The 23210-nt window shown below is 48.3% G+C and overlaps 3 protein-coding genes across 6 annotated transcripts in view; 1 reads left to right on the top strand and 2 right to left on the bottom strand.

Annotated features, from left to right (window-relative positions):
• Positions 1-5918, bottom strand: part of LOC119372472 (DNA-binding protein P3A2) — a 210871-nt gene extending 204953 nt beyond the window's left edge. Inside the window, exon 1 of one of the 2 annotated variants that reach the window (XM_037642941.2) lies at positions 5714-5918. The gene's annotated coding sequence lies outside the window, so the exon portion shown is untranslated. The remainder of the gene's footprint in view (positions 1-5713) is intronic. The other variant, XM_037642943.2, reaches the window with a different exon arrangement.
• Positions 1-23210, bottom strand: part of LOC119372473 (protein shifted) — a 709384-nt gene that overhangs the window by 27836 nt on the left and 658338 nt on the right. The gene's annotated exons all lie outside the window — the stretch shown is intronic.
• The window catches only part of LOC119372474 (complex I intermediate-associated protein 30, mitochondrial), a 159476-nt gene continuing 141443 nt past the window's right edge, over positions 5178-23210 (top strand). For 2 of the 3 annotated variants that reach the window (XR_005179549.2, XR_005179548.2), the window contains exon 1: positions 5178-5391. Coding sequence is in view for 1 of the 3 variants with exons in the window: in XM_037642949.2 (XP_037498877.1) it covers positions 6099-6977 (879 nt within the window). In the remaining 2 variants the exon portion in view is untranslated. Of the gene's footprint in view, positions 5392-6085; positions 9440-23210 lie in introns of those variants that run through there. The other variant, XM_037642949.2, reaches the window with a different exon arrangement.

Below are 23210 nucleotides of genomic sequence, written 5' to 3' on the forward strand. Positions count from 1 at the left end.
GATACACCTTTTGATCTGATACTTTCAAATGCAAGTTATCAGTGGCTGCAGTCCAGTAAGGACATTTTTATGAAATACTCGACTCACACGAGATTTTTTTTATCAAGAACTTCCCGTGAAAGAGTTTGCAGGGGGAGGTCATGGCACCCTTTTCCCTAACTGATCAATAAATATTGAGGTGGCACATGAACACGAATGCGTTGAGATATGTGGGAATAGAATTGAGCATAAACATAGGCCGGTATAGGCCTAGTGCGCTGCAGCTTTGAACCGGACAGGCAGCGCCACCAGACGCCCGCAGCGGAAAAGTTGGGATTGTCGTTTGTTGCTTCCGGGCGCGCAGCTACGGTAGAAATGCATGGCTCCTCGCCGAAAGGACGTAAAAACGTCGAAGTCGGGTACTTTTTCGTACTTCTCAGTGCATGCTGACAACACAGCTGTAGGAACACCGTTCAGAAGCAACTAGCTTTAAAATTCTGCCGGTTACAACAGAAGTCAGATGAAATTGAAAGACAACTCTACCGCAGCTGCGCGGCACTTAAGCAACGCCTCGAATTCCGTCCACAAGTGCCCTCACTCTCTTGAGCTTTTTTTTTTCACCTTTTATTATTTATTTTAAAGGGACACTAAAGAGCAAAACGATTTTTCTCGCATTAGTAAAGTAGTCTTCCACGATACCAAAAACACCACGCTTTCTGCGCGAAGACGCTTAGTAAGCGAGAAAATGCGCAAAAATAAAATACAGGTGCCGACGCCACCTTGGAATTCCCGCACCATTTGCCGTGACGTCACATATTTTTGACGGCGCCTGCTTGGGCCTACGTAGTTCCTAATCGGTTAAATCGAAGTACATTGTCCTCTGAGGGGGCCAGAGACTTGACATAACGAGTTTGTGGAAATTTCGTCGAGCCAGTGGCGCCAAAATATGTTAAATGCTCTTTGAAGTCTTTTACGTCACGAATTACAAAGTTCAGCGCGAAATTTAAAAATGAAACTTTGAACTTGGCTTTCTCCTCTAATAATAAACCTATGGTGGTGAAATAAACTACACAAGAGTTCTCCGAGCACACTTTATCAATCTAAACCAATTCATTGTTTCTCTTTAGTGTCGCTTTATATGTATACACAAACTTACAAGGGCGCAAAGAAATAGGAAGATAGCAGGCTGACAACGGCCACCTAGAGGGGCAATGTGCCCGTCTGCGTCTTCTGCTCTCACGCGTGATTGCTTGCCAGCCAGAACGGTGAGCAGGGGTAGCCGGTGCGGAAAGAGACAAGCATTTGCAGCGTCCTCTTCGTTGGGAACGAAAAGAGTTCGATGTGGCTCAGCACATGTAGAGCATTGAAAAATCAAAAGCTCACCTCCACTCGTACGTCGTAGTCGACGGCTTTCATTGCACTATGCATTTCCCAATAATGTTGGAAGATTCCATCGCACATCAATTCTTCTTTCAGACCACCATAGGTTGGCAAACTCACTCATGAGTCGACTCACTCACGCTCACTCAGATCGAGCTGTGAGTCTGAGTGAGCCCGGGTGAGTAATATTTTGGTGAGTGCGAGCCCGAGAAAATTTGCATGAGTCTGAGTCCGAATGAGTCTGGTTGAGGAAAATATTGGTGAGTGTGAGTCCGAGTGAGCCCTAAACGCAAAATATATTGCTTTAGTGAGTCTGAGGGAGCTCCACCTTTAATTGCCGACCTATGATCCCATCCACTCAGCTACCTGCATTACTATCAGCCTTGTGAGGGTGATCAACTGGGCGTGTTGGTATTGCATCCGTCCGTGTCCACTTCGCGCCTAATATTCCCGTATCAGCCTTATATCGGCTTACGTTTATACTCAAATCTATTCCCACACACCTCTACGTACTAGCATTCATGCACCACCTCAGTGTTTGTTGATCAGAGGTGCGATAATGGGGGGGGGGGGGACGTGCTATGACCTCCGAGCTCTTTCACTTACTTTCTTAATATAAATATGTCGTGCAAGTTATATTTCATAAAAACGTCCAGAATAGATTGAAACCCCTGAAATATAGTATTTGAAGGTACAAGACCTAAAGGTAGAGCACCCATTATTTGAGATATTGGCATTCAAGAGCATTTATACCATGATCAGAATGCCACTTAGTGGACTCATGAGTCAACTCACTCAGGCTCAGGTCAAGCCACGAGTCTGAGTGAGTCCGGCTGAGCAAAATGTTGGTGGGTTTGAGTCCGAGTGATCCGGTTGAGAAAAAGTTCAGGGAGTCTGAGTCCGAGTGCGTTCGGTTGAGAAAAATTTCGGTGAATCTGAGTCCGAGTGAGCGCTCACAGAAAAATATATTTCTTGAGTGAGTCTGAGTGAGTTCCAAAATTTTTGCCGACCTATGCAGACCACACAGTGACCACTAGCATGCACTCTGTACCAGGCAATGAACAACTCCTTTTGAAACACGTTTTTCAACCCTATGGAAACCACAGAACAACACACGATCGTCGCTTCTCGTCCTCACGTTCACGCGCGGGCTGGTGATGCACTTTCCTAGCAGACGACAACCAGTGATGAACTGATGGGCGCTTGCAGTCTCACTGTCTGTAAAAATGTGCGCGCATTGTGAGCGTGTTTGTGTGTGTCTACTATTCCACGAATGGGGTCCAAGGGATGGAACAGAACTTATTTCCGGTGCAAGCAGCTGTTTTTTCTCTGCTTCCCCCCCTCCCTCTTTTTTTTGTAGGGCTCGCAGTGCACTTTTTGGCAAAAAAAAAAGGACTGTCTTTGTCAAATGGCTTGAGGGGAAAAGGGGACGAAGTTTTGTGGAATGCTTACTTTAACAAGAGTCGCTGCATGCTGGTTTTTCAATTACAGCTTTAAACGGCTGTAGTTTGAAAAGTTTTTCAGACAGGAAGCGAAACATAAATAAACATAAGTTAGCGCAGCGTATTTGTATACGCAGACAAAAAAAAAAGAACTACGATTGCCGTTCTTGGTGTAAAGCGGCCGCCGCAACCGTCGCCACCACCTTGAAAGATGCAGACGGGCCCGCAGGCGACAATCCTAACAGTGCGCCGCTGGCCCGACAGAGGGCGAGAGCAGCAGCACCACCACACCAGCTCTCGAGGTCTATAAAGCTATGTTTATACTCAGTAGTAATGCTGACGACGAGTAGATAGGACCATAGGTCGGCAATAAAAGGTGGAGCTCACTCAAGAAATATATCTTGCCCTTAGGGCTCACTCGGACTCAGACTCACTAAAAATTTCCTCGACTGGACTCACTCAGACTCAAACTCACCAAAATATTACTCACCCGGACTTACGCAGACTCACGGGCTGATCCGACTCCGAGTGAGTAAACTCACGAGTGTGTTTGCCGACCTAGGGCTATTACATTTCCCTTTCCAAGGCAGAGCAGATGCAGGAGAGTGCTATTGATAAGCTTCAAATGGCTGGAGCTCAAATAAAGTATCGTCCCCACTCGAGTGGCTTGCAAAGAACACGTGCACATGATCTCCACCAGTTTTGACAAACAAACGGACAGATTAAGGCAAGCAGGGTTCCCGTATGTCCCAACTGCAAAGGCATTTGAAAAATTGATCGAGTGTAAAATGTCAGTACGGCAAGAGACTGTGCGAACTGAAAGCAGCCGCAAGCCACAAAGATGTGCTGGTTTACCCTACGCACACAAGCTCCCACACGGCCTAAAAAATGTTGCCAGGCGCTACGGAGTAGACGTCTTCTTTTCCTCCCCAAATAGGGTGTCCAGCATGTGTGCCCCAGCATACAAGAACACACAATCCGGTGGGTCAACAGAACCAAGAAACGGATGCGACATTAAACGCATGTCTAGGTTTGTTGAATGTGACGTAGGAATCGTGTCAGATGCTGTGCGGCCGATCATATCAGAGCTGAAGGTGCCCCAATGTTCGAGTGGGAGAACGTAAGCGCTCACCAGCAGAAGCACAGCCTTCCCCCCTGGCAGATCATTGTCGTCGGACAGGCATAAAAAGCAGCTCCCCCAAGAAATTAACCAGGTCTTCCATACTGCAAGATGCGTGAGCCAGCTGGCTCTGGGATACTTGGTTGGCACGTGCGGCAATTTGACGTAAAAATCGTTGCGTGCTAGCTTAGTGAAAGGGCAACCGCCAGAAAGGTTGTCTATTATTTTGAGCACCTGTCACATGGTCCGACAAGTTTCCTGGATATCTGTTTTTGTGTTTTCGAAATAAAAATCCCGTTGAGAGTCAGCGCATGTTGTGTGTACTTCTTTCGTCCGTGGTCTTCTTTTGCGAGTGCTGCACAGCCCTACGTATGCATCCATACTAACTAGCTCAGTTTTCTATTCTGAGAGAGTAAGAAAGCGAGCGTCGAGACTTCTTTTCGAGGACGACTCACTTCACCCGTGTTGAAAACATTTCATAGCTTTGTGAATCACTAGCCAAATACTTACTGTTTTCCTCTGTCTTGACAGTACGAATAAACCAAAAAAATGAAAGGTAAAGCATATGAAAGAAAAGAGGCAGCCATGCATGTTGTTGGTTACTATTTAGTGCAACTAAATTATCCTTTATGGCTGCATTTGCAACGTGCCACTAAGAAGCCCCCATGGCAACAACTTTAACCCTCAGTGAATAGTGAATTGACAGTGTCTTGTGCACCTCCTATCATACTCAGTGCACTGAGAAGAACAATTTCTGCTACACTATAGAGGGCTATAAAAATTCCACTTAATGGAACTATTCACGTTTATATTCTACTCCCGCTTTAGCAGCAGTAAATTTTGATCCAGATGTCTACACAGCACCAATATTCGGAGGTGGATGTATCCTGTTCATGCTTGTTGTATCCTGGACAAAGCATGAAGGACAGGAATGAGGACCTCCCCCCCCCCCCCCCCCGTTTATTTCTTTTTCATGCCAGGAATAACATGCTTAGTGGGCATTGATACAGCCCAGAAACAACTTCCTTTAGAGTATTCTTCTACATCATGCACAAACCCCACAGTAAGGTTGTACCTTCTTTATCAAAAATTGTCAGTATGAAATGCAAGTAAATTGATCATTTTGATCATAGATTGGTCACAAACACATTGGTTGCAGCGACATCTTCTCACACCTACGAAAGTGGTTGCCGACAATTTCCACGCACTACAGCATGGTGAAGCACTGAGTGTTTAAACTAGTTTTATGACCTAACTCGAAAGGTGCAAGAAAATCAGGGCCTTGCAAGCACGTTGTTTCCCGGCGAGCGCCACTCGGTCGCGAGTGGCGCGAAGCCGGACTGTGCGCTACAAGTGTGACGCGTGAGCTGCGGCTGCGCAGCTCCTCCTTGCCAGCCACGCGGCAGCAGCAGCAGTGCCGAGCGGCCGCAGCAACTTAGCGTCCACGAAGCGAGACTCCACGAAGCCGAGGTAAGTGGACGTATGTCGCCATGCCGCCGCAGTAGATGCTCGCTTCCGAGGCAGCAATCGTTCCTGGCCAACGTCGGCCATTGTCAAGCCTTCTGACGACGGCTGAAATAGGCTTCTTCGCGAGTTGACAAAACAAATACAAAAGTAAAAGTGGAGTCGGCCATTTTGCGGCTGCGCGGTGCGGGCGTCCCAAGGCGGAGAAGGCCCCCTTTTCGGCAACGCATTACGGGCGTCCTGACGGGCCTAGCACTGCGCGGTTGGTGTCCAGGCTGTGTCGAAGGGTTAATTAACACTATTCTCGCGTACGCTTGCGTTTACTCACCGTTTAGATGTGTTCCTGCCCTTCGAGATTTGGCCGAAAACCATGCGCAAGAGTCGGTCAAAATGACGCCGATCTGAGCAAGGTTGGAGCGGAACAGGAAGTGACGCAGGCAAATCGTCATCGGCGGTTTTTGTAGCGGGAAGCACGCCGGCGTTGCTTCAAATAGCCGCTTTCTTATTTCTGTGCATTTTGCCCGTCGTTGCTAAGGGTCATGTGAAGGGCCGTATATTTCAGCGCGATTATCGATGCCCTGATTGTGCTTGTATCTTGGTCAACACCTGCTTGTTTCGCCTGTCGATTTGCTTCTTGGCGGGATCGATTGAGAGCCGACCTGCGCGCCGCTGTTGGCACTGCGGGTGTGTTTACGTGCAGGACTGAAGGACAAATGGCGCTCAATCAGCTGTCGGCGGTCGCAGTTCGTGCGTCGTCTGCTACCGCCCGTCGCCTGCGCGCCTCGTTTGTGCCCGTGCGTTCCTGCTTCTACAACCCGAGCCGCAAAGGCAGCGAAGACTACGAGCGGCCACAGCCGGACGTCGACTACAGGACGCTGTTCCGGGACGGCTGCAGCGCGCTGAAGGACGACTTGCGCCAGTTTGGCGACGAGCTCGTCGAGACCCTGCGCTGCGACCACGCAATGTACGACCACGGCGACTGCCAGGTGTTCTGGGACGCCAAAAGCGTCGCCGCCGAGTGGATGGTGACTGCCGACAGCGACAACAACGAGGGCTTCTCGAGAGCCCAGCTGACCGCAGGCGCTGTCTTCTCGGGCTACCTGGACACCGCCGTGCCCAAGGACGGAAAGGTGGTGCAGACCGGCTACTGCAACATGCGCTCGCCCCGGGCGCGGCGGCCCTTCAACATGGGGGCCGCCTACGATTGGTCGTCCTTCACGCACCTCGAGCTGCGCATTCGTGGCGACGGGCGCTCGTACATGATCAACCTGGGTGCCGACCAGTACTTCGACGTGACGTGGAACGTGATGTACCACTTCCCGCTGTACACCCGCGGCGGGCCCTACTGGCAGCTGGCGCGCATACCCTTCTCCAAGTTCTTCGTGAGCAACAAGGGTCGCGTTCAGGACAAGCAAGGGGCCATCGACCTCACCAACGTCAAGCACATGGGCATCACGCTTGCCGACGGCATTGCGGGCCCTTTCCGGCTCGAAGTGGACTACATCGGCGGCTACGTGGACGGCTCACACAGCGAGGAGTTTGCCTACGAGATGTACCGAGTGCCCCTGGGCTATGGACTCGGCGGCAGCTGAAATAAATGGCCTTGCATGCAGGTGTGTTTGAACATGTCAGAGGTGCACGCTGAAAACTGTTTCGGGACGCTGACTGAGAGCCAGAAATGTACTGGTTCAGTGTGCATGCTTGCCGTTTTCTGGCAACGTGGAGGCTTCACCGGAAACAGACCCGAGTTAACATCCGCTTATGTTTATTTTCTTGTGCTTTGCTGGCTGCCGCTGCTTCTTTTACGCCGTTTTGCGTGGTTAGAATGATTGTAACAAAGCACTTGATCTCTTGTTGCCCTCTCTTGCATGCTAGGTAGGATTAGGCTGGCTGGAACTACCCGTGTAGGATAACGCCGGTGCACTCCGCATGTGTTGGCTGTCGGCGCTCTATGAGGCCCTCCTGGACATTTCTCTCAATACCTTTGAAACGAGGGAAGTTCTTGCACCTGTTTGTGCTTTCTTCTCCTCTTTTCTGTACACGTATGTTTGTATTTTTTGTTTTTTTTTGTGCTTTATAGGTTGTATTCACATGACGTCACCACAATGCTGTGAGCAGCGCTAGAAACTATGGTGATGCCGTCCTTCGGGCGGTCCGCCATAATCCTGGCCACTGTATGGCGTCTGTGCCGTAGTGTCCCACAATGTGTGTTTTGCTTTATCTGGGATTTGACAGGTGCTCCCCTTTTAGGACAGGAATCGTTGCTGTTTACTGGCAACTACCGCAGGATAAGCCTCAACGAACGCGGTCGAAGACGCTGCGAAGTGATGGGCGATACGCCTTTAATCAGTATGAGCGCAATGCACAAAAGCTTGGACGAGACGGCAAGGGAGCACTACGTGGAAAAATTCAAGCTTTGCGGTGGTGTTGAACCACTGTTCCTAGGCATGGGCGAGTTGCACTTCGACATCGAGCGTGAGCCGACGGTGAAAATTTCCCGCATCAAGGATTCTTTAGGGTTGCTTTCGTAGCCTCCCGAAGACTTCGTGCCCAGTTGGGGCTTGTGTCGTCCACTAAATAGGATGGCTTTCCTGCAAGTGAGTAATACAAGTGTAATTACAGATCTTGTAGTACGCCAACGCCACCTCTTGAAGTGAGAAGCAGTCACCGAGGCAAATCTCGGAGCGAACGTTTTACAGGAGAGACGTCGCAAGTGAAGCGAAAAAATGCAACTGTGCCAGTGCACGCTGACATTATGTATTAGTGTCGTTTACAACAATAAAAATGTGGCTACGCAAGCGTAAACACCCAGCCAACCAGAAATTTAACTGCCCTTCTCCAAGCGGCGTGGTGACGGGACAACAAACACGGACGCTCTGAAGCATAAAATGCGTCAAGTGTAACATTTGGAACCAAAATTGGTACTCACCAGCAATAAAATGAGCGCTGCACACTTTGTAGTTAGTCCAACTTTTGTTGATGCGAGAGCGAACAATGCGGCGAACCACTCGGTACAATCCCTTTCCAACAATTCTTGCATTGGTTGTAGATGGCTGAACGAAGTCCATAAAAATTGACGCTGTTCTTTCGCCGTGACCTATTGCTACGTCAATAGACAGCGCAATTTACCATGATTTCAGAGACTGCAACAGAACATGGTCAGCTGCTGCGCGAACTGAGGCACAGAACATCCACACGCACCGAAAGAGCTTCACGAAGTGGCCAGGATCATGGCTGACGGAAGCGGAAGCAGCTCACGCCCTTCCCATCAGCCCGCGCGCCAGTGTGGGCGTGTCCTCAGTGAATACAACCTACACCATGAACCAGTACCAGCTGGCCCAACTTACCATGCTTTTGAAGTTTTTGCAGTCAAAATAATAATCTTGGACAAAAAGAAAGCGTAAAATTGCTTTCAGGCGCTATCTGTTTACCGAATATGTACAGTGAACGCACGTTGCATGCGTGCGGTCGCCGCGATGGGGTATCCCCAGACAAACTTTTGCGTCAAAGGCAGGAAATCCCGGAGGGCGACGCTATGTGACTGTTACAGTGCTTTGTCTTTATATGATGCATACCAGAATGAAGTATCAATTAAGCGATCGCGGGGCCGCAGCATATATGAGCATTTATAACTGTATATGTACACAAGTAACCGTTGTTGCGTGGTCGCTGTCAAAGCTTTTCGAATGTAATTCCTTAGAAATTTAAGCAAATTGGTGCCTACGGCGACTCGTGCGGGCTGTCAGCAAGATATTTTTGTTTTTCTTGTAAGTTTTTGGGCGTTATCATTATTACTCTAATTGCGTCGCACTACACATTTATCGGTCTCCTCAGCGGGCAATTTCCCGCTGCTTCTTTTTTATTTTACATGCTGTACGAACATTGGTTGGGGCTAAGACAAACATGAGCATATGAACCTTGTATTTTTTATTGCAGTAGCGATTATATGGACACTCTCGGCTGATTTTTGCCATCGCCGTCATGCCCTGGATATGTATATGTATATATATATAAATAAAAGCCACAAATAAAAATAATTCAGAAGAAAAAAATTCCGAAGCGCTTGTTTGAGGTTTCGAACCTGCGACCCCTCGCTCCACAGCTCGCTGCCATGTCTCATTCTTAAAAGAACTTTTTGTTGGGTGAGTTGGTGAACGTTCATAATGCTTTTAAGGCGCGAGAGAACGCAAACACGAGGAAGGACACGGGACAGAGTGCCCGGGCGCTCTGTCCTGTTTCATTCCTTGTGTTTGTGTTCTCTCGCGCCTTAAAAGCATCATGTCTCATTCGTTCTCCAGGATACTAACGGCAGAATACAAACGCACGTGGCGTTGGGTGAAACGCACCAGACACCACATGTGGCAAAATTCAAATTATGTCAGACGCAGGCCATTCTGCATTGTTGCATGCGCTGCAATTGTGTCGTATTGCTGCCAACGCGCTAGTTTTTTATTTTGGGGTTGTAGCGCCACGCCAGTCGCCCAGGGAAAAAGAAGAGCGTCCCGTGGCTCGTGCTGGCGCGAGTTAGTGGGAACGCTTTGGCTCTTGTAGACTTATGCCACAGGAGGGAAGGAACAACACGGGTGAACCAGAATCACAGTATATATGTTACACCGCGACCAGAATCATGAGGCTAAAATTACAGCGCAAACGAACAAGACACCCTCGAAGAAAAGAAACGTATGACACAAGCGCTGACTAACAACTACTTTATTCTTTCATAACCAATGCATATACATGTGTAAGCCCAATGCAAACTTACCACACATGCGCACACAACAGTAGCGCTAAACCAAAACGTGTAACAAGGATGATAGTGTATTGATACATGGAGACATGAAATTATATTCAGATAGGTGCTGGGACAAAGAAGTAAGAAGGACAGAAGTGCATTTGCGCTGTAATTTTAGCCTCAGGAATATGTACGAACTAGAGCCAAATGAAGTTTTATCTTAGTGACCAGAATCGACGCCCGCAGGGAACGCGAGCCGTGGCTTCACGTACCACTGCCAAGCGCAGTCTTTATTTTCTTTTCTTGAGGTCGTGCATTCTCCGGTTTTGTTTGCCGCCCAAAGGAAGGTGCTGAATGGTCTTGAGACGAAGCGAGCGCAAGAGTCCGAGAGTGGATTGTGTTTTGTGCATGCGTCCTGGCGGCTTGTAAATTTCTTGGGTCCCCAAGTCTAAAACTGTCTAGTGCTTCACCGGAGTTGGAATGTGCGCCTTCGACTTGTACTTTGACATACAGGGCATAGTCGACCGTGCTCACGCTATTATCTCTTGAGGGGGAGTTTTGTACGTCTTGTGCTTTCACCGCAAAGTTTGCCCTGAAGCTATAAACGACACGAAGGACGCATTGCTCGCTGCAGCGGCCGCGTTTGCGAAAGGAGTGATCTGATAGCTAGACGGGCCAAAGTCGATCTCAGTGGAAGTAACAAGTGAGACAGTTCGCGCTGTGTGTTCTTTTCATGCCTCCTTCTTTGTGTTTGAGCAGTGCGCTGCAAGTGTCAAGCTGTGACAGTTCTTAGTTTGCACTTGCCTTGTGTGTTTTCTTTTCCTGCGTCCTTTGTGCTTGAGCAGTGCGCAGGAAGTTTATAGCTGCTTGCCGCTCTTCCTGGGACATTCCAATTTCTTGCTATCGCATTCATTGCTTCGCCCTTGAGGCGAAACTGTGACTTTTTTTTTAACATGATTCCTTCCACTTCCTTTCTGTTCCATAAACTTGCCAGTATTGATAGCATCAAAAACGTTCATAGACCATAGCTGAAGACTGTAGGCTTCGCGACTGCTGTTAGAAGGAGAAGCAGTCTACAAGGCGGAACATGTGGCATCGTGCAATGCAAAGGCGAACGTTGGGCGGACTAGTTCCCCAAGCAGCGGAATTAAAGGGACTGACAACCAATATTTTGGAACCTTACCAACTAGCCCAGCTGTCGACCTTGCTACAATATTAGGGCACCTATTTTCTTTAGCGCAACGGAAACGCGGAAAACGCTGTCAATCATTTTTCACCAGAATTTTTCTATCTGCGGCGAATATGAAGTCTTATACACACTTGACAACACATGCTGCAAACAGTAAGCGTGAGAGCGTTCACTGTTTGCTGCGTGTGTTCGAGCACGGCCGTTACTGCGCATGTGTGCACTCCGCACGCATGCGCCACGGCTGGACATGGGCCACGAAGGCAGCGCCACTTCTCACCGTGCAACTCCTTTTACCTCGTAGGCAGCACAGAACAAAGCGGGGATAGATAATAATATACATACTCTAACTTTGAGGACCAATTATGGCGCGCATGACCACATCAGACTACGTGACTACGTACAGCAAAGTGACTGACTTCATAGTCCCGTTTTTAGGCTCTTCCACTAGGCTGCGCAACATACTGGTTTTTCTTACTTTTAAGCACGATTTAAAAATATGAATCGTACTCACAACATGAAAAGGATGCTGGAATCTGTCGCTATATTTCATGATCTCTTCATTTCTACCAGGATCTAATCACACGTTCTGCCCAGTTGTCTGTCCCTTTAAACAAAGATAAGCTAGGAATTGCAGTCAAAAACAGGGAGGTTATTGCTGCAAGTAGCTGCAAAGCGGGGTCAAAAAAGAAGTTTGAGCAGCTACGCACTAGTAGTGCGAAGACATCGCTATCCTCACCTGGGGCAAAGCACCGCCGTTTCCCATAGGGACACGTCAGTAGCAATGAGAGGACATGCTGTGAGCGCCCCCTTTATAACGGGGCAGTGACATACGTACCACCAGGCTGGACAAAAGAAGACTAAAAAACACCTTTTTTATGTGTGCCTAATGCCTCTACTTCGATTCAATCGATCTTCGATTCAATCGATCTTACTATAGAAAGAAAAAAAAAAGTTAAATTCCCAGCCCACTTCCTTGCCCTTATGGCAGAATGTCCTTATTTTTCTCACTATTTATTTTTGTCCTTTCTCTAGTTTTCTGCCACCAATAATCTGTCTCTTACTTATTTCTATCGCGGACGCGTTCAGCTTTCCATTGTCCCTAAAACACAAGGCTTCATGTAGACTCGTGCCCAAACACACACCTGGGTGGATATCTCCACATTCATTTAGAACATCCTCCATCGTTTCCTTAGCTTCTCCACAGCATGTGCACTGCTCTCCTTCTTTAGTGAATCTTGCTTTATAACTACGCATTCTAAGGCAACCCAACCCACCTTCAAACAGTAAAGTGCCTCCCCTTGAATTATCATGAAATGCCTCGCTTCTAATTTTGTTTTTGACGTCTCAGTAGTTACTCGAAGCTGTTTCTCTTTTTTTTCAATCGCTGCCATCCAGTAAGTCCTCTCCGCCTCTTTAACTTTTTGCTTAATGCTCTTTGCTGCCATATCGATTACACTGCCAGCCGTATGCTTGCTAGTGAGTGTCCTAGTTCGTTTTCACGCAATAGCGTTAGAGAGCTCCTTTTGCAGAAATTCAGGCGTCGGTGTTCGTGATGGCGTCATGGTTGTGAGTGAAAAATCGTTTCTGTGACCGAAAAATCAAGATGCAAATAAAATAAATAATAAATTTTTCGGGTACAAGTGAGAATCGAACCCAGGCCGTGTGCATGGCAAGCACGTGTTCTACCACAGAACCACAATATTTCTTGACATTGCTTCGGGAAAAAACACTATATGAATATCATGTAGTGGAAGGAGTTTCCTCAATGCATGTAATATTGCATGGCAGAAGCGTAGAATCGCACTAGGCGTCAAAACGTGTATTGCGCAAGAGTGGGTGGGCCTTTAGCCCACCCATAACAAAGCGCTCAGAGATACTTAATCATCAGCAAAAGCATCGACAAAGTGAGCAGCTGCGTGGGTTCGCGTGTTGCCTTACGGACGTGTAGTGTGTCCTTCGCTGATTCACAAAAGCAATAATTATGGTGTAGCGGGCACTGAACAATTGTACTTGCAATAGGCATTCTAGGATAGTTTGAAACGGCCAAACGACACGCAGTCGTTCGTTTTTATGGCACGGTTCAGGCATGCACCGAGAACCGAAGCCAGGCTAGCAATTGAAAAAGGCTATGCAGACGGGGCCCGATTACACTATCGCACTCTACTCTTCAAGGCGAAGGTAAAGTGTCCTCCAAGTTTTTCTCCACTGTGTGTCCACACTCTTCCTATACACTTTCTCTCACCATCTACTCTCTTTTCATATTCCTTAGCCTCTCTTCTAATCTCATTTGGCTCTGAGCTTTCCTCACCTCAAGTCTTGTCCATCCCATATCGCCCTTTACAGCCTCACTTGTAGTCTTCCTGTGAGCCCCCAATGCGAGGCATCCCACAGTCCTTTGATTCACTTTTGATGAAGCAGCGCACAAGACGACAAATTCACGCACACATAAAGTGACACAAACAGCGCTTGTGTTTGTGTCATTTTATGTGTGCATGAGTTTGTCGTTTTGTGTGCTGCTTCATCAAATATCATGGCCCATCAGTACATATTAAGTAACTTTGATTCACAACTATTCCTGATTGCACTTTTGACCTCATGCATACCACTAAGTTCCCGAATGTAAGTCCCGCAGACAGCGCCCATCGCAGGAACAGAGCTTTTCCTGAGCCAACGCGGCGCAATATTTGCCACTCGGAGAAGCGCACTTGGCACTCTCACTCGCAAGAGAGCGTGCATTCTCACAAGCTTTTCCTGAGCGAACGCGTTGCCGTGGCGGGTGACGACAGGAGACTCCGAAAGCCTGATTGCACCTAAACATTGGCGCAGGCAGCTACGCACTAGTGGCGAGAAGAAAGCAGCGTAGCTGGTTGGCGTCCCCCTCCTTTTTAGAGCGCAGCTCTTAGGTGCCCGTTTTTGTGTTGAGCGCCGTCACTGTCAGTGGCATAACCGATGGGCATGAAAAAATAAAAGGAGATCCCCAACTTGCCCTAAAATTTGCTCTCTTGAGAAAGAGATACTCAGGATCGCATGGGATTTGAACTCGTGCTCTATGCGTGTGAGTTGAGTATTCTACCACAGAGCCACGCCGGCTTTTTTTTTCCTTACATGGTATTTATTACAAATGCTCTTAATGTATATACATTGCATACAAAATATTCAAAGCTGCCCCTATAAGCGCACAATAAGCGTTACACAGAAGTTTCAAAGTAACACTGTTCTAAAAGGGTATCTTAGCAGTGCATTTCATGAACAGTGGATACGGGTCCAGCTGAAACTGTAATTCCTCATAAAAGTCTTTTAGCTGTACAGTCATTTGTATGAAATGTGACTGCAATGATATCATTGGTTGCACATGCCTGCCTAACATGCGAGTTTTCCCTATACTGTGCGTGCCCATTAATAAGAGCATGTCAATAGGCATCGAATTGCTTTTGGATGGCACGAGATAACGTATGCTGTAAGAATTTAAATCAACCCTAGCAAAAATTCTGATAGAGGTCTGTATCAGTCTGATACAGTTTCCTATCAGTTGTACCAGTCTTGTATAAGACTGATACAAAGTCCTATCAGTTCTGATAGACATCCGTATCAGTCTGATACAGTTTCTTGTCAGTGTTACCAGTCTTGTATCAGACTGATACAGGGTCTTACCAGTGCTAACAGTTTTTCAATCAGTCTGATTGGCCATTTCTATGGTGTATATTAGTCTATAGGTTTTTAGTCTTTTGTTGGTTTATGGGATCTTCATAAAATGCAGTAGTGTCATTTTAACAGTTACTCTTTTTTTTAAACACACTGGTCACATATATATGATTGGTCATTTCTGCATGCATATTGGTGTATGTGTTTTCTATTGAACACTTGGCGACCATCGTATGAAATATTACCATCATTCATTGAGTGCCACTGATAGCTTTTGAATGCGTAGAATAATGATGTATAATGCTTCATGGTGGTGTGAAGCATTATGAACACACTGAGCTTTGGAAAGCAGGTTTCAGGCTAGATGAACATCTCTTATTCTATGTACAAATGGGGTTGCAGGTGCCAGATAGCAACACAGTTTATTCTGACATTCAGGTATCTTAGGAATTTTAAGACACTATCACAGAGCAGTACAAACACAACTTAAAACAACAATACAAACAAAACTTCTCATCACACAGCAGTACAAACACAACTTAAAACAACAATGCAAACAAAACTTCTCATCACACAGCAATACCAACATAACTTTTAAATTTTTAGCTTATAGGGCCAGTAAACATCCCAGGACACTAAACTTCATATTTAGAGTACAATTGTGTCCTAGTGTGAAATGAGCATGCTAATGCAATAATTTTTTGAAACGGTGCGGAGTTGAAAGCCTCGGTGTCTGGGTGCTGCGGTTTCTTGCTTTCACGACCCAAGCTAGCCCTAGCTGCCTCCCCCACATAGTGCTTTGCCTTTAAGGGGGGAAGCGGGTCTTTGAGACCGAAAATCAGAAAAAAAATCGACTTTTTGAAAATGTTTTATTTGGATTCTGCCGCTACTGATGCACAACCTCGCCAATTTTCATGCGTCTTAGATCAGTATTTTAGCCGTGGCAGCATTTTATGTGCCATCAGCGAGCTAAATTTTTAGCGATGAACGCGTAAAAAACGGGCTTATTCAGCGCCGCGCTGTTGCCGTTCTACGTTACCTACGGCAGCCATCTTGGTCGCATTCGAAAGAGCCGCGCTTTTTCTTGAATATCCCGCCGCCCTTGTTTCCGTCCACTCAGAATTCACGTAGAAAATCCGCGTCAAAAAAAGGTCCCTCCGCGTGAGCCTATTGGCACAGTGAGCCCACGTGACTAAATAACGCCTTCCGATTCGTCGGGCCTCCCGCGCTGTCTGCTACAGTGCACGCAAAGCGGAAGTTGATGTCGCCGTAGTATAACTGTGTTGTTCTCGTCGATTTACGTCCGTAATGTTCCAACCCGCGCAAGCTGGCAAGAAACTGGAGCAGGCGTTTTTATCATCCTCAACAAAGACTGCACGTTGCGGCGGCTTACTGGCACGGCGCCAAGCGAGCTAGACGAAGTGCGCCGCAGCCGCCGGGAGTGAATTAGGCCTACGCTCTCGGCCGCGTTTTGGAACGTTGATCGTGGCGAAGCCATATCGAAAGTTATGCAGCGCTCATAAATTCGAAAGAAAAAAAAAAGCGAGATCACGGCTCGGGCAGCTCGGGTGCATCAGAAGCGCATCCAGCGGAGGACGGCGTGGTGGCGGAACGCGATTCATCGGTCGAAATGCCGACTTCACCTGTGTCGGCGGCCGCCTCGACGACGTCAGTGATAGGAAGCGGGGTAGAAGGATCGACACGATGTTCTTGACTAGCGCCGATCGTGCGCAACAGCAGGAAAAGACAAGATTAGATCTCCGGCTTATCGGCAACTTCCGCTAGCGAGCGCACGCTCGCAACAGCGTGCGAGGGCTCTGACCCGTCGGCGGCTAACTACGGCATCGTCGACTTCTCCGCAATCAACAAACTGCTTGAAATGACATGCACCGGGGCCGTTTCCATGGGCGTCCGGAGGGGGGTGCAAGGGGGGGCAGCTGCCCCTCCCTGGATTTTCGGATAATATTTTCCTATGCGGTAGAAATGAGCTACACTGCTTGATTAGCACACTCAGGTCCCGGCCTTCTCTATTTCCAACCAATTTTGCACGTTGCACACTACTGATTAATCTTGCACGTCATGTCGCGGCAGTGAAAGCTGTCAGTGCCGGATCTCCCCTCCCCCCCCCCCCCCCTGCACCCACCTGCAATAAGTTCTGCGGACGCCCTTGGCCGTTTCGATTGGAAAATGTGATAAGCTACTCTCCTGGTGTCTTCTGAGGCATTTATTTGCAAAGTAAAGCATTTTTACTTGTGCAGCGCTCCTTGAAGATACAGAGTTTTGTTTTTTGCTTTTTTCTCAGTTTCAACTTTTTGGCCACCTTTCATTCTTTTAGCGAGCGTTTCTCAGCTTTGGTACACTCGATTTTGATCATTTTTGTATTACTGAAAAGCTGGATGTTTAGTGAGTGCAACAAAGTGTCATATGTTACTATAGAGAAGCGTAAGTTTTTACAAGAGAGAAAATAACAAAAATACATTTGCTCGGTAATCGAATGGCGGATTTTGAAGCTTCATAACTTTTGTTGTAGGAAAGCTAGAACCATAAAATTTGCTTTTTGCACTCTTTGATAACTGTAGAATGCAATGACATTTAATTCAGCAGGATCCGAGTTGCCAATTTATTAAAAAGGTGATTAAACGAAATTTTAATGAATGATTAATTAAAAAAATTTTCGTAAAGGCTACATAAAAACTGAGTTCATATTTGATATTTACACATGTAAATACATGATCACCGAAGTTTTCATCATCCTAACTTAAATAAAAAGATGCTTCATGTCAAAGTGCCTCGATGAGGCACTACATCTGTGCCATAATCCATACTGGATGAAATCCTTTAAAGGGGGGATGAACCGCTTTTCCAAGTAATAATTGAATGACCTCAGGGTCGAAGTTTATTGCCTCACAAATCCACTGCCACAAAAATTTCAAAGCGAGCGGAATTACAAGGGTTTGTTGTGCACTTTAAGCGCTTTCTCTTTTCTCTCGGCCATCCCGACAAGGTGCGTTGGAAGCTATAGGGAGGAATGGCACTGAGGAAATACGTTATGTCAGCACACATCATGACCTAGAGCATGTTTGATGAAGCACGACTGCTTTTTCCTGTTGCAGTTCCCATGCACGAGTGTGACTATGTAATGTTAGCAGATTATGGACAGCAGTGCCAGCATGTGGCAGCACCCTGTGGCAAGCAGCACATCTGATCGAAACGCCGCTCTTGATTTATGTTGGCTATAGGCCAATATCTATCTGTTGCTATCTGTTGTTTTACACCATACAGCAGGCATCCGAAAGTCCGAAGAAAGTGAGCACAGGCATCTATATATATGAAAAGAGGGCACCTGAGAAATTCGCAACATCGCATTCCGCTTTTCAAACTCTCCTTGCCGTGCACAGCTGCAAGATTTGGGTGAGATGTTTATAGCAGCGTCTGTTATCCACAGGATGTCTTTTCACCAAGGGCTGGTACAGACCTGTTTAATACTTGCATGTAATCTTGCCAAGATTTATGAACATCAAAAAGCATGTACTAATAAAGGCCAAAGCATTTGACCGCAAAAACACAAAACACTGCCTACCATAGTAAAAGTTCAATTGTGAAGAGAACAGCGATAGAAATGGTCAAGAAAAGTCAACTTTTGATTGCCCTACCACGTTAAACTCAAATTAGACTGACTACATTTGTCACTGACACCCAGTAATCAGTCTCTTTCAAACAAGTTTGGTACATCAGCAACATAGCAAACTCGTCCAACTTTCATGTGCACGCACACTCTGTCCACATCCTCCGGTAGAAGAACAACTTTTTTTCGCTATCACCATGTGCATAACTGAGACTTCGTGGGTCGCTCATACTTGCATCGTCGCGAGCCGAATCTGCAGTTTGGTCGGAATCGCTTGAGAGCGAACTCTCCTCGAAGTCGTACGTGTCGTCGGGATCAGGATTTCCATCGCTGTCACCGTGTGCATCACTGAGACTTCGAGTGTCGAACGCCGCTACTCCAGAACCACCGTTACCAGCTAAAGACTGAGGAATGTTCTTGCTAGAGCGTGGCTGGCTGGCAGATTGCGCCTCCGCCGCTTTTTGATATAGGCTCGTTGACCGAGGTACTACATAACGCGATCCAGGCTCCAAATAGCGCTTCCTTCTTTTTGATCGAGGCTGGGGTTGAGCTGAATCCATCTTTCGTCGAAATGAACGCGAACTTCAAATAGCGCGCTTCATGGAGTCCACGCAAAGTGAGGCCGCGATGAACAATCTAAGCGGGTCCAAGATGCATAGACCGAGGCTTCACATTCACACCCTGCTTGCCGTGCCTTGAAGATGGTGCGCGGCGCGGAAACGATGATAAACTATGATGTAACATCGGAGATAACATGCAACGAGGTAGGGCTCCTTAGCGCACGTCTGTGTTCCCGTGTCGTCCTCCTGTTCCATTTCTAGCGCAGAACAAGAACGATGCAGTACCAACTAGCCCCCATTGAATCCTTGTTGTACGGCGCCAAAAACGGTCGGTGAAATGACCTCATAACAGCTTTCGCTGTAAAACGCGTCGATCTACCTTGTAACGCTTGGCTGAAAGCCGTAAAGTACAGCATAGAGGTACTCGCTGACAGCTTCGCATGAAACCGATTCCGACAGCGCGAGGGATCTGCCGAAATTTTCGTTATGACCTGTCATTTATGTTCGCCATACAGTCATGTTATCCCATACCAATTTTGGTATACATTCCATGAACGAAGCGGCCAGGAAAGCATAAAGTCGTAGGCGGCTAGACACAGACAGACAGACAGACAGACAGACAGACAGACAGACAGACAGACAGACAGACAGACAGACAGACAGACAGACAAGCAGGCAGGCAGGCAGGCAGGCGGGCAGGCAGGCAGGCGGGCGGGCGAGCGAGCGAGCGGGCGGGCGGCGGGTGTCCGTCCGTCCGTCCGTCCGTCCGACCTCTCCGTATGTGTATATAATATATACACATGAGGTCTCGGTTGGCAATACAGACAGACAGACAGACAGACATACAGACAGACGGATAGATAGATAGATAGATAGATAGATAGATAGATAGATAGATAGATAGATAGATAGATAGATAGATAGATAGATAGATAGATAGATAGATAGATAGATAGATAGATAGATAGATAGATAGATTCTGCCTCTGCAGGTATATGAAAAATCACATCAAATTGAGTGCGAATGAAGGTATCTCTCTCTCCGTATGTATATATACATATATACAAATGAGGTCTTGGTTGGGAAGACGCTTATTGTGCCCGAGGACCCGGCAGCGGACAGATACGGTGAACCCCCAATGATGACTGACAACGACGATGAGGATGCATAACCGAACGCATTACGATGACGATAATGTACACATGAGGATGTGTATAATTGCCCACACACAATATATATATATATATATATATATATATATATATATATATATATATATATATATATATATATATATATATATATATATATTGTGGCGAAGCAATTGGCACTGTTTAACGGTTGCGTTCTCCAGCGGCTCCTAGTGGGTCGTCCTCTTAAAAACGCCGCTCGCTCTCGGTGCCCGTGCTCTTGCCTTGACTGTCGCCATAGCGAATCGTCGCCGAGTCCCGTCCAATAAACCGCTTAACAAGTTGGTGGAGAGTGCTGTGCTCCCATTCGATGCCTCTGGAGCTTCGATCCCGTACCCTACCAGCTACCATGCCTCAAGACGCCGCCCAGCAGACGCCTCCGCCTACACCGACCTCATGTCCCGGTGTCCCTCGTATCTGCGACCCCCCAGTCTTCACTGGCGCAGATGGGACCGACGTGGAGGACTGGCTCGCGATCTATGAACGCGTGAGTGTCCCCAATAAATGGGACGAGGCGGGAAAATTGACGAACTTGGTTTTCTACCTCGCGGGTGTGGCCGGCCTGTGGTACAACAACCACGCATCCGATTTTACGACGTGGTCCGACTTCAAGACCGCCATCATCAACGTGTTTGGCCGCCCTGCCGTTCGTAAGCTGCAGGCCGAACAGCGTTTGCGAGAACGAGCTCAGCAGGCCGGCGAAACCTTTACCAGCTTTATTGAAGACATCCTCGATTTGTGTAAGAAAGCCGACGCCACCATGTCGGAATCTGACACGATGAGGCACATTATGAAAGGCATCGACGACGATGCCTTCACGATGCTGCTCGCCAAAAACCCCAGCACAGTGGCCGAGGTCATCACGCTCTGCCAGAGCTACGAGGAGCTGCGCCTGCAGCGGTCGATGACCCGTCGCTCTCCATCCCGCGACGCCGAGCTCGCTGGCTTGTCGACCATATCCGACCACTCCGCCTTGCTGACAGAGGTGAAGTCATTCGTGCGCGAGGAAATTGCGCGCCAGTTCTCTCTGCTGGACTTTGCTCAACCTCAGTACGTTCAACAGCCGTCAACCACTCTTCTCCCTCCCCTCCGTCGAGCTATTGAGCAGGAAATCGCGGAGGTCATGCCTGAGTACCACCAGCACCATCCAGCTCCTGCGCCACTCAGTTACGCCCACGTTGTCGCCAGGACGTCCCCAGTAATACCTACGGCTGCCCCACACAGTTACGCCGAAGCCGCCGCTAGACATCAGTCCTTCGAAGCGGCTGTGCCGGCTACCTACGCCGACGTCATGCAGAGGCCACGACTGCAGCCAACCATGCAGTCATATCAGTCGCCACCCCGTCAATCACGTCCTGCGCCATGGGCGGGCCCTGCTCCAGCAAACCGATGGCGTACACCTGACAACCGCCCCATATGCTTCGCATGCGGTTACGCCGGCCACGTGGCGCGTTACTGCAATCGCGTCCAACCGCCTCAAGTCGTGTCGCCCGCCACCAACCAGTCAAACCGCACATTTTACGCCCCACCTACGCCTCTGTCGCCGACGTCACGCCAGGCTCCATCTACTCGGCGCTCTCCGTCTCCACGACGTCGCTCCCTGTCGCCGATGCGCCCACGTCCGGTCGCACGCGACCAGGAAAACTAGTCGTCGCAGTCCAGGAGGCAAGGGCTGCGACGCTATCGAACTGCGAAAGCCCTCAGCGAAGCCCATCGAACGTGATAGACGTGTTTGTCGACGGTGTTCCCGCATCTGCCCTTGTCGACACTGGAGCCGCCGTATCCGTTATGGACCAAAAATTGAGCCGATTACTACGAAAAGTGAGGACGCCACTTTCTGGGATGTCTCTCCGTACAGCCAGCTCCCAGAGTATTCATCCTACAGCAATATGCACAGCTCGCGTCGTCATTCAGGACGTTCTGTACGATGTCGAGTTCATTATAATTGCTGCATGCTCTCACGACGTCATCCTGGGATGGGATTTTCTCTCCCGCCACGACGCCGTAATTCATTGCGCACAAGCCGAAATCGAACTCTCCCCGTTCTCAGATCTGACGCCGGCAGACACTTCATCGGTATCGAGCAAGATCCTCGTCAAAGACGATACCAAAGTGCCTCCAAACTCGTCGACGGCTGTGTCAGTCGACTGCGCCGGTCTCTCCGACACCATTGCACTCATTTCGCCATCTGACAACGTTTGCACAAGGAGGGGCTTGCTGGTACCTTTCGCGACCGTCCAGGTCACTCAGGGCATTGCCGCTATTTTTGTTCACAACCCATCTCCATACATTGTTACGTTGGTGCGAGGGGAATGTCTTGGCAGAGTGGAACCCCTCGAAGACGCACAAGTTATGGACGCACCCGATGACACGCACTGTCCCAGTTCCGGTACGCTCAGTGCTCTTTCCGCGTCCGATTCGTCACCTGCTGATGTGTTTAGGTCCTCCATTGCTGACGACCTCACATCGGTCCAGCGTTCCCAACTTCTGTGCCTACTGGAAGAATTTCGTTCTTCTTTCGATGTCGGGCAAACTTCTCTCGGCCGCACTTCCGCTGTTACGCATCGCATCGACACCGGCGCCCAACCACCACTGCGGCAACGTCCATATCGCGTGTCTCCCTCAGAACGGCGGGTCATTAATGAGCAAGTCGACGATATGCTTCGACGCGACGTTATTCGGCCCTCGGACAGCCCATGGGCGTCTCCCGTTGTTCTCGTTGCGAAGAAGGACGGTTCCGTGCGGTTCTGTGTGGACTACCGACGGCTCAACAAGATCACTCGCAAGGATGTTTATCCGCTGCCGCGAATCGACGACGCAATTGACAGCCTGCAAGGAGCCGAATTCTTTTCGTCTCTTGATTTGCGCTCGGGGTACTGGCAAGTAC

This window comes from Rhipicephalus sanguineus, chromosome 10 (assembly GCF_013339695.2).
Source record: "Rhipicephalus sanguineus isolate Rsan-2018 chromosome 10, BIME_Rsan_1.4, whole genome shotgun sequence".
NCBI lineage: Eukaryota > Metazoa > Arthropoda > Arachnida > Ixodida > Ixodidae > Rhipicephalus > Rhipicephalus sanguineus.